This window comes from Cynocephalus volans, chromosome 1, assembly GCF_027409185.1.
Source record: "Cynocephalus volans isolate mCynVol1 chromosome 1, mCynVol1.pri, whole genome shotgun sequence".
NCBI classification, from domain to species: Eukaryota; Metazoa; Chordata; class Mammalia; order Dermoptera; family Cynocephalidae; genus Cynocephalus; species Cynocephalus volans.
Genome location: NC_084460.1, coordinates 61,249,008 through 61,266,620, shown reverse-complemented (window position 1 = coordinate 61,266,620; position 17,613 = coordinate 61,249,008). Strand labels below are relative to the sequence as shown.

Sequence of the window (17,613 nt, the reverse complement as noted above, 5' to 3'; positions counted from 1 at the left end):
AAATAGGTTTCATAAATGATTAGATATTTAGAAGCAATGATATTCTTACCTCTTCTAAATAAATATTGTCAAGATCATATGGCGTTCTGACAGATTCTACCATCCAACTCTCAGGTGTGTTCAAATTCAGAGTGAACAGTGGAGACTGTGGCATATCCAAAAATTTGGCTATTGGACCCTTAGCAAAGCTATTGTCTGAAGTGAAAGAAATCTCTGGTTCTAAAACATAACGGTAAAAGCTGAAATTGAAAAGAGAAGTGTTAAACTTTCTTTGCAACCACAGTCCTTGAGCTTACAAGCATCCATATGGGAAACAACTTGCTTAAAACAAACTAGATTTGGAGCGGTATATTTCCAGACTGGGAAAAGTATTTCCAAAACTATCTTTTGACCTAATGATGTCTCCAGTGGTTTCCACAGATGTCAGAGAAGGGAAAGGGGGCCTGCCTTTCCTGAGGGGGAGCCATGTAGGTGGCTGCTGTCGAAGTCGCAAGCATTTCTTGAACACTTTCCTTCCTTCAAGAAGAATTCATTTTTCTCTTAAAAACCAAATCCTAAATGGTGACTGAATTCTCAGGCTAGCCCTGAAAACAATATATGTAATAATTTAAACATTTCTCCTATACAAGGACAACAGTGGAAGCTGGGAACCCTTGGTCATTTGCAAACGCTATTTCAATACAGTTGGAATCCAATTATAGAACATAGCACATTTGCAAGATAAGAATTTCCCATAGCCATAACATGTGCTATACTATTATTATTAACTGCATTTTATATTACTTTTTCATTAAATGACCATTCCAAAGCTCATGACAGTAAATACCTAAGCCTGTCCTCTTTTTCAAGATACATGCAAATGAGCCTAAGCAAGCTTCCTCTAACATGTATATTCCAACTTGAAATGAAATGACTGCTCTCCTTTTAAGATGAAAAGCACAAGTGCAAGTCGCCTGGACAAATGCCCCCTAAATGCTCCCATGCCCATACTACGTTCTTAGAACTTCTGATTAGTGCAAAAATTTGGCACAACTGAACATTTAGTAAATGACCTTTCCATTGGTTAAAGCACAGTGCTGTAACACTGAGGTCAAGGGTTCAGGTCCCTATACAGCCAGCCGCCAAAAAAAAAAAAAAAAGACTTTTTCAAACATGATGTCCGCTTATAAACCTATTTGATCCTTTTTTTTAATTTAAAGATGACTGGTAAGGGGATCTTAACCCTTGACTTGGTGTTGTCAGCACCACGCTCACCCAGTGAGCAAACCAGCCATCCCTATATGGGATCCGAACCCATATATGGGTTATCAGCACCACTCTCTCCCGAGTGAGCTACAGGCCGGCCCCATCCTATTTGATCCTTTAACATTCAATATCAGCTTGCAGATTTGGTACCGTTTTCTCAATTGATTCTGAAATAGCATGTCTTACCTTTTTAAAGGCATGTCGGAAAGTTTAGATTGACAGTTCATAAATACTCTTAGATTCATGTTTATTAGCTGAGTCAAAACCTAAAAGAGCAAACCAGATGACAAAATATTTAAATTTTCTCTTCAGAAAATGTATTACTTGACACAGAGTTAGAGAGAGACCGTTCCTTAAAATCTTAAGAAAAGATATAAAGATAATAACTGCCATAAAGTCTGCACTAGAGAAATTTCTGGAAATCACAACTCTCGTGCAAAATCTAAATCACACATACCTATGACGTTGCCAGAAAAAGGGAAGTGCTAATGCAGATCACTGCTCTTCATATAAAGAAAGTTTAACATACAGTTGTGGGGAAGCAACAGATAGATGGACATCCATCCACACAGGGAAAATGTAAATGCTCATCATTGCAGCTCACATACCAAAGTATAAAAAAACATAGACACAAATAGCCACAAAAAAGGTTAGGTGATTACACTTCAATAAAAATATTACCTTAAAAAGTATAACTAAATATTAATCATTTTTTAAAATTACACGAGGTAGCTAAGCAAATGCGTACCAACTTTCTAAGGCTATAAAGTTGTTTCAGGCATTATCAATCTTTAGGAAGAGTCCTCTGCCCAGGACTCCCCATGGCATTTTCCTATGCCCCCTGAAGATGACTAAGGGAAAACAAAGCTCTCAGAGATTCACAGGGCCTGTGACTACTTCAGATAAAGATGATGTGAACTGCCTGCCCAGTTGTTCCTACCAAGAGCAATGGGGCAAGTCTCTGTGCCTCTCTGGTGACAGGGTCAACAACAGCAACGACATCAAAGTACGTCTCCCCTTCCTTTGGCCTCAGTTTAATTGCACTACAAGATCAAAAGGATAAAACATTAACATGGAAGAAACAAGAAACAAAGTTAATTGTGGTTTTTGGGGGTCCAACATAACCTATCAGCCCTCTTAGCATTTCAAAAAACTTTAGATCTAGAACAATTAAACTACAATGGTGACCAACTATGTGATTATGTCTACCCCAAAGTCTGCAAAACCTTAATAATGCAGGTTCACTCAAAATGAATTGAAAGATTTGCGTGAACAGAGGAAAACCAGCTTGAAATTATATTTAGCCCCAAACTGCTAAAAGCTACTAATGTTAGCTTCTGACGGTTACTGAACATTATGCCAATTTTTTATTTCTTGGCAAGAAGAGTATGAGAATAAATCAATCTTTTAAAAATAATAAAAGGAACAGAAGAACATTCCAGAAAACCTGCAAAACAGAGAAAAAGGAAAAATATAATCACATAATCTCACTATCCCAACTATCCCAGCCCAATCACTTCGCTGTGTTTCTATATAATCCTGTTTAAATGTCTATATAAAATTAGCTATAACTGTAGAATGTTAGCAATTTTAAAACAATTTTCTTCTGTCCCCCACCACTTTAGCATAAAGATTTCTGCAAGTTCTTACACATCAAGCATTCTAAGAAATAACATTTTATTTGCCAAGTGAATCTGCTACTTAAGCTATTCTTTATTGCTGAACATTTAGATGGCTTTCAACCTGTAAACAATTTGTACGCCCAGCTTTCTCCATATTTTGAAATTTCTTTAGAGTCAAAGAACTGTTAGACACAAGATTAGGCAGTCAAAGAATACAAATATTTCTATATTTGTTAATAGGTTAATAGGTATTGTCAACCACATTTCCTAAAGAACTAAACCAATTTACAAGGCCAAGAAATGAATTTCACCACATCTTGTCAGCGTTAAGTTATATATTTTGTCTGTTCTTAATAAGCAAACAGTGACAGCTGCTAGGCTTCAATTTGTACCTTTGATGTGCTTTAAAAAGGAATCAACTTGAAAGTGTTTAAAACATCACCCAATTTTCCAAAATCATTAATTTCTTAAATCAATGCTTTGTTTGCCCTGAACAATCTTTTAATGTGGTTCTGATGCTAACTAACCACTACTCTTCTACACAAGAACATTTATCCAGTGGGATGAAAACAAAAGTACAACACAAAACAGAACTTAACTAATAAAACTGAGTAACTATAGTTTAGATGCCAATGAAGGTTATTTCAAATCTTAACTGCTTTAGAAATAACCACTGGCATAGCGAATAGCTTTGTGACTGTGTTACAGCAATGCTTTCAATCTCTGATAATAGCAATTTCAGATCCAACCAGCTGCCAATGATTACTCCAATGCAACAAAACTTTTTGACTCTAATGCAGCTGTTCTCAAGGTGCGGCTCCAGACGAGCAACATCAGCTTCACCTGGACACTTATTAAAAAAGCAAACTGTCAGGCCCCAATCGAGACTTACCCAATCAAAAACTCTGGGGGCAGGTCCAGCAATATGCATTTTAACAAGCTGTTTAAGTAAAAGCCCAAATTGGAGAGCCACTGCCCTAATATAGTTTGTACCACTGTGCTACTCTAGAATTCTAGAAGGAAAAGCTCATGATAGAAGAGCATTATATAAACTCTCACAAAGAGAACAAGAAGAGGAGTCTCAAACAGGACTCTACTAGCGTGTAGCATCTGATCAGGCCTGCCCCAGCTAGTTTTGGGGCAGAGTTTCGTATAACAATGTGCATGTTCTGAGCCAGCATGGTGTTCTTGGTGATCCACAACAGGCATACCCAGAAATTGACCCTGTGAGGTCCTTCAATCGCCCTCACCTCTCTATAACAAAAACTGGGGACAAGACAAAAACCAAGAAAAGAGGAATACTGGTGTAGAAAATGGGAGAAATGTAAACTAACAATATCATGTTTAAATATACTTGCTGTATTGGTCAGAGAAAAGATCAGAATAAAGCCAAAAGAGACAGAGACAGGAACAAGATTTGGAGATCATACACATTTGCTTAGGGTGAGCAGCTCAAATATCAAAGAATATGGTGCTTCACCAATGTCAACGTACACAGGAATCACCTGGGGACTGTTAAATTCAGCTGCTGATTCAATAGTTGCAGTGTGGGGCCAAAGACTACATTTCCAACAAGCTGCCGGATGATGCCCTGCTGCTGGTCCATGGACCATGCCTAAGGGCAAGGGTGTATATAACTGAGAGTTCAGACCTTTTAATTTCTAGCATAAATGAGAAACTTCTAATTTTAATATAACAAGCATTCATTTAATTAACAAAACTCCAATGAGAACAATTTCTCTATAATTTGTATCATAGTGAAATTTGTAATTAGGGAAAATATAAAACATAAATTTGTATTTATTTGCAATTAATATAAAACTCATGGAGACTCGTGGAGAAAATGACATTCTAAAAAGGGAAGAGGTCTTTGCTCAGGACTTACTATGCTAGCCATGAAAGGAAACGACATGGCAGATCAACTAGAAAATGTTTCCTTCACTAGTAACTAATGAATTACTTCCTGAAAGAACTGAAAGTATTGAGACGATGGGTGCAACCTGGGTGCTGATGGCAAAATCCAACAGGGGTCAGCCAGCATCCACAGAAGTCTCCAGCCACTGGTGACATAAGAAATTAGGAGACACAGCAAGTGCAACAGAGGAGGTCTCCATTCCAGCCAGCAACCATCAGACAGTCTGACCATGCAAATGTGATCTGCACCAAGGACTGGCTGTGAGAAAGCACAGGTCCACTAAACCGAAGTCCAATCCACCCCAGACTAATCAGGTCAGAATCACAGAGTAGTAGCAAACCGGCATCTGAATTTAAAGCCTCCCTGTAATTCTAAGGCACGAGCAAGGTATATACTTGCTAGGCAAGGCAAGGGCTAGATACATTAACTATATAAGGTTCGCCCTAAAAACAATTTAATCTAAGTCTAACCATGAGGAAAAAACCCAGGCTGTGGGACATTCCTTCCCTAAAACAACTGGCCTGAACTTTTAAAAAATGTCAGTATCATAAAAGATTAATAAATAAATAAATGGAACTCTTCTAGAGGACCAAAGAGACACAACTAACCACAACATGTGAACAGAATAAACACAAAAAAGTTATAAAAGGTCATACTGGACACTGGAGAAATATGAATTGGGACTGTGTATTAATATTATTATATCAAGGTTAAATTTCTGAGGTATACTAACTACTGTAGAGAAAGTCCTAGTACTCAGGAGATGTATGCCAAAGACTTTAGGCATGTTATGTCATGATGTCTGCAACATACTTTCGAATTGTGCAGAAAAAAATGTGAGTGCATGTGTGTGTATGTACACATAAATAAACACTAAGAAAAAATAACACTACACAAAAAATACACACACAGAGATGACAGAAAAAAAAGCAAATGTGCTGTGCTAACAATTGGCAAATCTGGGTTAGAGATGTTTGGGTGTTCCTTGTAATAGTCTTTCAACTATTTCTAGGTTTGAAACATCAAAAATAATAAACTGAAGAACAAAATAATACTAAAGATATTTTTGTTTTATTGAAAATGAAACACTTTTACAATTAGTCTATTCATTAAATGTTCTGTTTTCTACTAAAAGGATGCACTCAGAATTATTTCAGATTTATTTAAAAATAAATGCCAATTATCATTAAACTGAGATCTGTATATGTATTTCTTATATGAATACACTACATATATGAAAACTGCACATCAAACAAATTTTCCATTCCCCTAGGGACTTGTACACAAAACTTATATGGAAAAATAAATGAGCTGAGAAAAGGCAAACTTAAAAGTTTAACGTCCAGAAATATGCACAGGGCTGGCTGGTTAGCTCACCTGATTAGAGTGTGGTGCTGATAACACCAAGGTCAAGGGTTCGGATCTCCACACTGGCCAGCCGCCAAAAAAAAAAAAGAAAGAAAAAGAATATGCACAAATCCAACATTAATTGTATACCTGTGTCTATCTTCAAAAAACTGGTACTCAATTCTTGTATCTCCTTTTGGTTGAGCAGACAGGAGAGCATCCACCTTCATTACCAAGTCACTTGCCCTGAAAGATGTAGTTAGTGAAATTTTAGCACCTCTGTAACTGAAGGTTTTCCAGTTATTATATACCAACAGCCCTAATACTGAACGCAGATAAGGCATAGTGGTTCCTCAAAAAAAAAAATATAGGAATATGTTCTCCATCTACATATTCATTTAATATTTAATGCAGAAACTAGGAACATATGACTATGTGCTCCAGTTACACAGGAGGTAACTGGTCCATGCAAATAATTTATTTTATTCCATTAAGAGAAATAACACATGGAAAATACACTAGCTAATAACAACACTGAAAGAATTAAATTAAAAAACCAACAATAACCAATATACCTTGGATTAGGTAGCATATGTGACAAGATATAATGCTAACTTTGACCAATGAGGAAAGTCCAATTAATATAACCTGTATGGCATAAACTAATTAATTTTTTCTATGGCAAAACTTACACATCTTCTTCTACCCGAAGCTGTTGAATATGAGATTTGATTTTCTGCCCTGAAGTTTTTAAGATGATATTTTCTAGGAGGTGGAAATCATCTTGATTAAAGAGCTCGCTATCCTCCAGTGGCCCAATGATCTGTGAAGAAAAGAAGAGCAGGTGGTCAGGGCTGGTGAGCAGTCTGCAATTGGCAAGCATTAAGGAGCCCTTTATTGTCCTCAGGGTATCTTAGACACCAAACCACCTTAAAGACCTGTACAGGGACATGTCTACATACAGTTAATGAAAAAATCAAAAAGTAAAGCTTGAATCAACTCATAGTTACTTGTTTACTTATCAATTCCTCAGGTACATAGAGTGTAGACTTGTACACTTCACAGTATTTTTACAGAAGCAAACATGGAATTAAAATAAAACAGCAATGTATATAAATAAATATAAATAACAAGGGCTACTTTCTGTGTCAAAGGCCATATGATTTATTTTCTGAGAGCCACTATACTCTCACCACCTCTCACCATGGCAGGACACAAATAAATAGCAGGAAGGCTCCACACAGGGACACTCATGTCAAAAAGCATACTTCCTTGGAATAAGAGGGCAGAAATGTCATCGGCACTTCATGAGCCCTAATCACCTTTGAGAAAAGAGTGGCTCTGTTTGAAGAGTTTACTAGTTTCAGAGCAGAATGCTGCAAAGACTGTTCACGGGTCTAATCTGAAGTCAAGCTTCTCTCAGCTTGACAAATCCTCACCCTTCCATTGCTGATCACTGCCCTCTGTCCCTTCTTCAGCTTCAGAACATCCCTGCAGTACACGGCATGAGACAAAATGAAATCCATTTTGGAAGACTCAAAGACCTCTTTAAAAAGACTGAAATCCATGCCCTAGGAAAGTAACCGTTATTAAGGAAAAATGTTGTTATTAAGCAAACCATATAAATGAATAATCATAATGAATAAACCATAAAATGTTCTTTTAGTGGAAAGTATTAATTTTTATAACTAACATTATGATGTCTCAATTCTCTATTCTCCTCCCATCTTCTCCCACCACTTATTAAGTATCTGCTTATTTTTTTCCTATTCTTTCATGTGATTTGTTCAATTGGCAGACTGTTCTTCCTTCTGTCTTTATTCTGCATTTTTAAATCTTGCTAATTTCAAGTCTTGCTTTTTCTCTAACTGAAACTTCAAATATATTCATCATTTTATAAGAAATTTTAAAATTTACAAAACACTGCCAAAAAGTAAGTAACATATTATATAAATGAATAAGCATGGACTTATATTGGAAACACATCAAGAACCCATAAGCCTCTAACTTGTCAGTGGCTCAAATCTTAGTTTTTTGCTCTATAAATAAATCAAATATTGTCTGCCCTTAAAAAACTATACAAAACAAATGGCTTTGTACTTAAAACATAAACATATATCATGCACATCTTTAAGCCTATGCAAGTTTAAAATTCTTCCAAATTAAAACAAAACAAAACAAAACAAAACCAAAACCAGAGTCACAAATCCTAATCATGAACAGGACACATCAGCCCAAGGGAGTGAACTTCTATGGAAATGACAGAACAGGGCAGCCTCATGAAACATGTGGAGCCTTACCCCAACAGAGAACTCCCCGATGTCAGCTCCTGCGGCCAGGGCCTGTGCGGTCTCCTCCTTGGCCATTTTGGTGATGAAGTTCTTAGCAGAGTTGGAGGTTTGCGTTTGGAGAGCTGCCCAGATTGCTCTGGAGATCTGAGTGTTCTCATAACTTATCTCTTCACTAGGATTATTGATTGTGCTTATTCTAACATTGTTACTGGATTTCTATTTACAAAATGGGAAATAAGAGTTATATGGTAGATATTTCAAACTTAAAAAGCAGCATTAACATCAGTCATGTTCCATAAGTAGCAAATAACTCAAAAATCTTTAGTAGTTCTCCTCTGCATTCAGAATAAAATTCAAATGCTATAGTTGGGCATTCAAAACCCTCCATGAACTAGGTAATTGTTTTTTAATGATGGATAAACTTACATTTCTGTTTTGGATCTTATGATGCTGAGCATGTTCTGCACTGGTGCTAATGTCTAATATAATTTTATATTTACAAACATACCTGCTACCCAGAGGCAAGTATTAATTTAGTCCAAATGGACTACTGACCTGCCTTGAGACTGCAACATATGCACTCCTAAATCAGCGTGTTTAGACTTTTAAGTATCTCATTTCTGGATGTGTAAAATGTTTATAAACCTCTTCGTTCCCAGAAACATTTTATACAAAACACCTGCTATTAAAAACACTTCACAAGTTCTACTCACTGTCAGCCATTGCTGTCTCTAAAGAAAACACAGCAATATCTGGTATGTTTGCTGTAAGCTTTCAAGATAGCCTGAACTTAAAAAGTTGGTCCATTAGTTGTATCTGATGGACGTAAATCTGCCTCCTAGTTCACTCTGTGTTAAGAGGTAAAACTGTGAACATAACTTTCTCTTACTGGTGGGTAATAACCGAAAATAAAGATTTATTTTCATGCTCACTTCTTAAAACATAAAACAATCCAAAAAAAAAAATCTTCCATGAACAGACCCCCAGTCTACCTTTCCAATCTTCATTTCTTTTTTTTTTTTTTTAAAGATGACCAGTAAGGGGATCTTAACCCTACTTGGTGTTGTCAGCACCACGCTCTCCCATGAAAGCTAACCGGCCATCCCTATATGGGGATCCAAACCCGTGGCCTTGGTGTTATCAGCACCATACTCTCCCTTGGCTGGCCCCAAAACTTCATTTCTTACCACCCTTGTAAATGTAGCATACATTATGGACGACTGGAGTATTATTTTTCTCCCCAACACATTTTATATTCTTCTAACACATGCCTACATTCCATCTTTACTTCCTTAAGTTACAACCCCTTTTCATTTCACCTGGCCTTTCTAGATTCCTAGTAAAAATGGATCTCTCCCTGGGTAAAAAGATAAGAATCCACGTGGGAGAAAATATCCGGGACCCATAAAACCAAAAAAGGGCTTGTATCAAGAACATATGCAACAGTAATTTACACTTATGTGGATCAGAAGACATGTTCAAGAATATTCATAGCACCACTCTTCATAATAACGTCAAACTGAAACAACCCAATTGTCCCTCAAATAGATTAAACAAACAAAACTTTGTGGTTCAGCCATATGACAAAAACTACACAATGAAAAAGAACTAAATACCACTGATTACAACATTATGAATAAATCTCACAAAACGTAGAGCAAAGAAACCAAATGCGTCGAATATATATTGTAAGATTCCATTTAATGAAGTGAAAAACGAGCAAAGTTTCAGGAATTCGATAATTCTCTATTTCTCGACCTGGGTGGTGTCCACATGGGTGTGTTCACTTGTGTCACTGTGTATCCTATGATTTCTGCACTTCTTGTGAACCTGTATTTTACTTCAATTAAAATATTTATTTAAAAATTACACTCTCCTTCCCTGTTCTCCCACGCTACTATCACTTGAGCATATATCACTTATGTTAGAGTACCTTATGCATTTATCTATCACCCTTCACTAGAAATACCCCCAATTTAACTGTGAATTGACCAGAGCATCTAGTTGGCTCCTTTGGACAACAAAGGCACTCAGCATACTAGTGAAACTGAAGTTGCCTGGATATTTCCTTATTTCAGTAAGTCTTTTCAAGGCACAGGATGGAAAGGGAAGATCATGAAGTTTGGATGAAGCTACAAATTGAAACAGCTCAGAAAAAAGAATTTTGACATTTCATCCTCTGACAATGACACTCTCTAGAAAAATCTATGTCTTCTCAACCACTCACCACTGCCATCCACTCAAGTCCTACTATTCCTGTGCAGCACATCTTTCATAGCATCTATGTGTGTATTCTTCTATTCACCTGGATCTACTTCTACCACAAGCACACCTGCAAGGTACTGCCCCTACATCTTGACCTCTCTCCATGTAAGGACTCCATCTGTCCCACACAGTACACAACATGATCGTTACAGCATCTCCATAGCAAGAACATGAAGAGTCAAGCAATAAAAACTTGTCTATGATGAGTATCTCATTTTTTTCCTCCAAGAATCTATTTCCTTAAATAAAGTCAGGATATTGTAGTCTTTCACCTCTTTTCTTACAAGCTGGCAGATCTCTGAAGAAACAGTGCTCCTTTCCCTCAAGCAGGACTCCTAGCTTCCACCAGAATAATCACCAGAGACGCCCACGAGGATAAGTGAAGCCTTAAACAAAACTACAGAATGAAGTTGTAGATACTTGCCTGATGTTTAATAGCATCATACAATAACTGCCGTCCAGAAGGGCTATCAAAATCCCCAACAATCCAGAAAGTTACTGGCCTAATAAAAGTATCATCTGTAGAAAAAGAATAACAACAAGTTGAGTTAGAGGGAAAAAAAACACGTTCTATGTTTCAACATTGTTATTAAACCAAATAATTTCTGAAAATCATGCAAAAAATAAGAAAATGACAACTTAAAGATACAGAGCAAAAGTGGTGAAATGTCTCCACTAAAATGAAAGGAAGTTAGCCTTCTATGTGGCTTAATTACAAATTAGGAACATGCACTGATCAAGTCTACTATGGTCTAGGCATCTGTTAGCATATAAAATGGAGAAGAGCCTTGAACGTGTGGGTAACATATTATAGTCTTTAATCATATCAATTTGTAACTATCCAAAAACGTAATTCTTTGCAAACATTAAAAAATATTAATCTACATTGATAAGCCTAATATTACCCACAGGTTCCAGACACATCATGATAAAGTGTCAATAAACTCTGAATTACAAATGGTCCCTGAGACCGCACAAGATAATTAAGAAAAGGAGTAGAACATTCTGAAATTTTAAGTTACCATAGATTTCCTTGGAGGACATTCCTGGACAAAGGGAAAGGGAAAAGAGTAGAAAAAATAAAATGTCATTTCTATAATTAATGTCTACTATAAGAGCCAAAGTTTAATGGTCAACATGCTCTATGCTCCTCTCTGCTCCTTAGTCCCATTGGTGTTATGGCACTGTTCCAGCACCCCTCAGAAACAAGTTCTTTGAGGAACCAAATGGAGTAACTGCCTATACTTACACATATCTGGGAAACTAGAAATCCTCCCTGGGAGAAGACCACAGTGGAAATAAAAATAGCTGCCTTAAATGATAGCCAGCACTTTTCTGAAAGTGTGACCAGAGTGGGGGGTGTGGGGGACAGGCAGGAATCGGTCTGCCATTGAAATGGCATGTTACACAATCTTAGCCTAACTAAATAACTCTACCTAAAAATCAATTTAAATCCCCATTAAATTGGAAAAAAAAAAAAAAAAAACCCGCCAGAAAAAAAAAAAAATCAGTTAAAAAATTACACAAGGCTTCCTAGAATCAAGTTTAGCTTATAAACCCTAAAATTAACCCTATATTGTCAATGAAGAGGCAAGTCAAACCAATTTTCAATCCATTAACCCATTTTTATATCATAAATGTTTTTCCATTTTGAACTATCAAAAATTTTTCCGTTTGACTTTAATAACATATATAAAGAATTAAATTTTAAATGGGTATGTTTTAGACTCAAAGCATTATAAGAAATAATTAATAAAAGAAATTATAGAATCTCTTTCCCCAACAGACATTAAGATTGAATTACTTTTGCAAACACTAAAAAAAAAGAAAAGAAAAGAAAATGTTGAATTCGAGATAAGCCTCAAATGAATTACCTTTCTTTGTCAGATAGTTCATACTATTGGCTATAGCAGCAGTCTTGCCTTGAGAATCCAGAACAGTGAATCTAGCATAATCATCCACAAAGAAGTTATCTGAGGGAAAAAATTGAAAAAGATCTATAATTAATATGCCTCAGTTTGGTGTAGTATTAATATTCAATTGATCACCTGATTTGACCATAAAATAAGATTTATAAAAATGCATTTGTGAAGTATATTAAGATCCATTTTTATTGAACAAGTTTACATCATGGTCCTTACCCCATTAATCACACTTTAAGATGCAACGTTAATGAATAATGTACATATCTCACATAGCCATCACATATGTACATGTCAGTTTAATGGTTTACATTCATCCTGTTCCCACTACTGTCACATCAAAACTGGCAAACAATGTCTTAAAGAGATGCCCTGATGCCCTTAACTCATCCCTAGTCCACTAGAGTCAGCTCTTCCCTATCCTACTGGGTGTGGGGTAGGAGTGTTTGTGAAAGGGAGAGAAAATATAAGAAAACTTTGATGTTTATTCTTCATTTCTAAGAAGATAACATTTTTTAAATCTTAACACAAACAGAAGGCCATTTTCACTATTTCAAAGTAAGTATCTTCTCCAATTAGTACCCAAGGGCAGTGCTCCTATTAATCATTTTCCTTCAGATTACACTTGCTAAAACTCCAGTTTCATCAAGTCATTCCCTTGTTCTAAACTACCCATAAGTTCTCTCTAGCTACAAAATGGTCTCCAGCCTAGTATCATAAAACTTCTGTCACCAACAATCTCCCCAGTCTTGAGCATCATTACATCCCAATACAAATGCCACTCTTCTCATCACTGCCTACCAAGCACAGCTTGCTTGTCTGCCCACCTACCTACCTATCCATCTGTGCACCTGTTCATCCACCTATCCTTTTACTCAACAATGCACACTAAGTGCCTACTATCCATTCATTCGATATTCTACTAAAAGGAAAGCAACAGTATACAGATCAGACTCAATCCATGACATCATGTGGGGGAGGAGAGAGAACAATATGGCCTTAAAAATAAGTATCCTTCTAAAAAGGTCCCAGGACAGCAAAGGCCAAAGAAGCCTGGGTGATGGTGCTATCACCACTGGTTCAAGAGGATGCCAGCTCCTCCTCACTGATAACTGCACTATGTTCAGCTAACAGATTGCATCTTTGCCACTGTGGATTAGCATTACTTCATAGCTCATTACACAACATTCAGTAGGAAAAGGGCATCCAAAAACACATGTACTCCAAAGACAACCCTTCAAATTTAATTTAAAATAATAGAAACAACAAAAACTTAGGACAAAGTGTTATAATATTACTTGCCCTGCTCTACTAAAAATTCTGGTAAAAAAGCTAAAAACCTAGCTGTGAAGAAACAACATAGCTCATGTTCTGAGGAGTTTATTTTTCAAATATAAGCATATATTTATATTCTGTGTGTGCACGCGCATGCGCTTATACAAGGATACTTCAAAAAGTTCGTGGAAAAATGGAATTAAAATATGAATCCTTCCATGAACTTTTTGAAGTACCCTTATATATGTGTGTGTGTGTATGTGTGTGTGTGTGTGTGTGTGTGTGTGTGTGTAAAATATATTTTTATATAAAAAATATATATATTTTTTCCTCTGCATGAAAGAAATTCAGTTTCAAGCAGATTTACTGCCATAAAGTAACAACCATAAATAGACCTACATTTCCATTATACTCAACTACGACAACAAATACAGCTGGTTGTGACTTTGCCATCACACACAACTATCCTCCTCCGTGAAATTTCCAAGGCAAGTGGTAACAGCTCTGCCTTATTTACAAGTGTTTGCTGAAGTGGCCTTCAGAGTCTCAATGGAAGGCACAAGGAACAAATTGCACTCAGGCTTAACATATCTAGCATTTTAAAGGTACTCCTGTGGAAAACACTCAGATGTCTATCAACAGAGGAATAAACACACGTGGACTATCCATATAATAAATCAATCAGCCACAGAAAGGAATGAAATACTGATATATACTACAACATGAATGAACCTTAAAAACATGCTAAATGAAAGAAGCCAGGCACAAAGGCTTCCAATTATATGAAATGTCCAGAATAGGCAAATCCATAGACACGAGAAAGCAGTTTAATGGTTTCCAGGGAATAGGAAATGGAGGAATGGAGAGTGACTACTAATAGGTGCATGCATTATTTCTGTGGTAATGATAAAGTTCTAAAATTAGATAGATAGTGATGAATGCACAACTTTGAGAATATACTAAAAACCATCGAATTGCACACTTTAAAAAGTTGAGTTTTATGGCATGTACGTTATATCTCAATGAAGCTTCTATGTTTTAAAAAAGCATTCTTAGGTTCCCAGGGAAATAAGCTGAGAGATATTTGTTGACACTACTGCTGACTGACTCTGGAAAGAGAATGAAGAAAGGAGAACTGCTTCACTGTTTTATGACTGTAAGGAAGCCAACAACAGGTGCATTCTTATCATCTAATGCCTGGTTAGTTGTCATTTAAATGGCACTGAATATTTCTCAAACTGTACAAGGTTTTACCCAGGAAGAATTTCTCTTCGTTAGAAGGAAACTCTTGTGAATTTTTAGAAGCTCATATTATGAACTCAAGGTGCAATGAGTTAAACATAAAATTGTGTTATCTTCTGAACATTATAACCCAGTAAATATAAAGATTCTAAAACACAAATCAAAAAAGCCCAAAGTTGTTCCTGAAATGCTCCTTACTATTCGCTGTTAAATCCAGGTACTCTCGCTCTGCTGTCAAAATCCTAGAATTGATTCGTGGAACAACATTTGGCTGATTCATTATATACTCTACCACATCTTGATCATGGGGCAGTTCACCCTACAGGAAAAATAGAAATGAAGGATGGGTGTGTTAGGAAATTTGATCAATAATAATTCATTAGGTACTAAAAAAGTATTAACTTTATAACAGCTTATGTGTTCATAACAGCTAAATACAGAAGTTACCATGTTATAGGTTTCCTTCATTGCCAAGCAAAGCTGGGTGCTTTACATACATTATCTCTAACTCTGTCAACAATGTGAAGCAGATGCTACTGACATTTGTTTTAAAGATGAGGAAGCTGAGGCACAGAAAGGTTAAATAACCTATTCAAAGTCACAGAGCTACTGCAAAGTGAATACAAAATACAAACACACATTTATGTGGTCTCTCCACACACCACTGTGCTTCCCCAGAATAAGCAAGCTCTGCAAATCAGTTAAGAGTTAACATAAGCAGAAATCCATCCTAAGATCTACTCAAAGTTAGCTTCTTTCTTAAGAAGAAAGGCAAAGGCCTTCTCTCAAGCAGTTAATAATCTTTGTAATACAATTACTCCAAGCTTTCTTCAATCTCAAGCATCCTAGTTAAACCCTATATCTTCAGAATCAGAATTACACTGGGGGGAGGAGAAATCATTTATCATTTATTCTTCCCTTTTCTACATCTCACATTATAAAGAACTGCACCTCTTGAAGGTAATCTCAGAGCCAAGTGTCAATAACTATGGCAATCTGCAAATTTATCGTACTTAAAATATTTAATACAAAAGCAGAAAGTAATTTTCAAGACAAAGATAGATGTGAATCAAATACACACAATCAAGTCTTAAAACTTCCAATTAGACATTGTTTGTGGCTACTTATCCCATGAGATATGCAAATTCTCAAACTATAAACTAATAATGAGCATACAAACCAACCACACAACTCAAAAGACAAAGGTACTAGATGACTCACTGTACATGTAAGCCCATGCATACAACTTTGGTCACTATTACATATCTGAATCAATTCCAATTAGAAGCCTATCTAGCTCAAGGAGGGCAATTTGGCAACATCTATCAAAATTTTAAACATACATAACTTTTGATCCAGCTCTTCTATACACACACACATGCACACACATCCCCACACACAGACTTGTTCTTCAGGAAGAGAACATAAGTGGCAGGGGACAGTAATGAATGGGTGAAAGTTCCTCTTGATTTATATCTCTTTATACATTTTGAATTTCATACCATCTGTATATCTTTTTATAATGATTTTAGTTCAAATTTTAAAATCTGCATTACCCTTGGACACAACAATTCCAATTCTTGGTATTTCTCAAAAAATGCTCAAAGACTAGAATGCACATTAAAACAGAAAACAACCTTATAACACCAAGGTCAGGGGTTCAGATCCCCATACCAGTCAGCCGCCAAAAAAAAAATAAAAGTCAGTGCAGCACTACTTATACCAGTGAAAACCTGGAACAACTGTTCAACATTAGAAGAATAAATAAAAGATTGCTGCTTGTGTGCATCTGTATGAGAAATGGTACAAACATTTTATTTATTTATTTATTTTGGCAGCTGCCCAGTTCAGGGATAGGAACCCCTGACCTTGGTGTCATAACATCACACTGTAACCAGCGAGCACCTTGCTCTTAAAAATAGAATACTATAGGGCCAGCTCGTGGCTCACATGGGAGAGTGTGGTGCTGATAACACCAAGGCCAAGGGTTCGGATCTCTATATAGGGATGGCCAACTGGTTAGCTCACTTCAGAGAGCGTAGTGCTAACAACACCAAGTCGAGGGTTAAGATCCCCTTACCAGTCATTTTTTAAAAGAAAAAAAAAAAAAAAAAAATAGAATACTACTCATGTAGAAATTTAATAGTATTGAAAGAGTTGTATGTTCAGAAATGCAAACCTAAGATATATTCAATTCGAAAGATAAGCTAAAAAGACACATGTAAAAAGTATATATATTTTAATACACAGTTATGCATTTCTTAACGCATCACTAGGTGATTTCATTGTTTGCAAACTTCATAGAGTATACTTACACAAACCTAGATGGTACAGCCTACTATGCACCTAGGTTACCTGGTACTCCAACCACTGACATATGTTCAGTACATTGTTGATCAAAATGTGGTTATGCGGTACATGCCTGCACATGCAGATAACAATACATACTTCTCTAGGGATTGAGAGGAAGGTGAAAACTTTCCACTTCT

The 17,613-nt window shown here is 36.3% G+C and overlaps 1 protein-coding gene across 2 annotated transcripts in view; it reads right to left on the bottom strand.

Moving 5' to 3' along the window:
* The window catches only part of UGGT1 (UDP-glucose glycoprotein glucosyltransferase 1), a 105,111-nt gene that overhangs the window by 31,660 nt on the left and 55,838 nt on the right, over positions 1-17,613 (bottom strand). Inside the window, exons 19-29 of one of the 2 annotated variants that reach the window (XM_063094800.1) lie at positions 15,323-15,443; positions 12,560-12,658; positions 11,708-11,731; positions 11,110-11,204; positions 8,430-8,636; positions 7,569-7,700; positions 6,822-6,952; positions 6,280-6,375; positions 2,186-2,288; positions 1,432-1,511; positions 50-239 (exon numbers count right to left, since the gene is read on the bottom strand). In XM_063094800.1, the coding sequence (XP_062950870.1) occupies positions 50-239; positions 1,432-1,511; positions 2,186-2,288; positions 6,280-6,375; positions 6,822-6,952; positions 7,569-7,700; positions 8,430-8,636; positions 11,110-11,204; positions 11,708-11,731; positions 12,560-12,658; positions 15,323-15,443 (1,278 nt within the window). The remainder of the gene's footprint in view (positions 1-49; positions 240-1,431; positions 1,512-2,185; positions 2,289-6,279; positions 6,376-6,821; positions 6,953-7,568; positions 7,701-8,429; positions 8,637-11,109; positions 11,205-11,707; positions 11,732-12,559; positions 12,659-15,322; positions 15,444-17,613) is intronic. The other variant, XM_063094803.1, reaches the window with a different exon arrangement.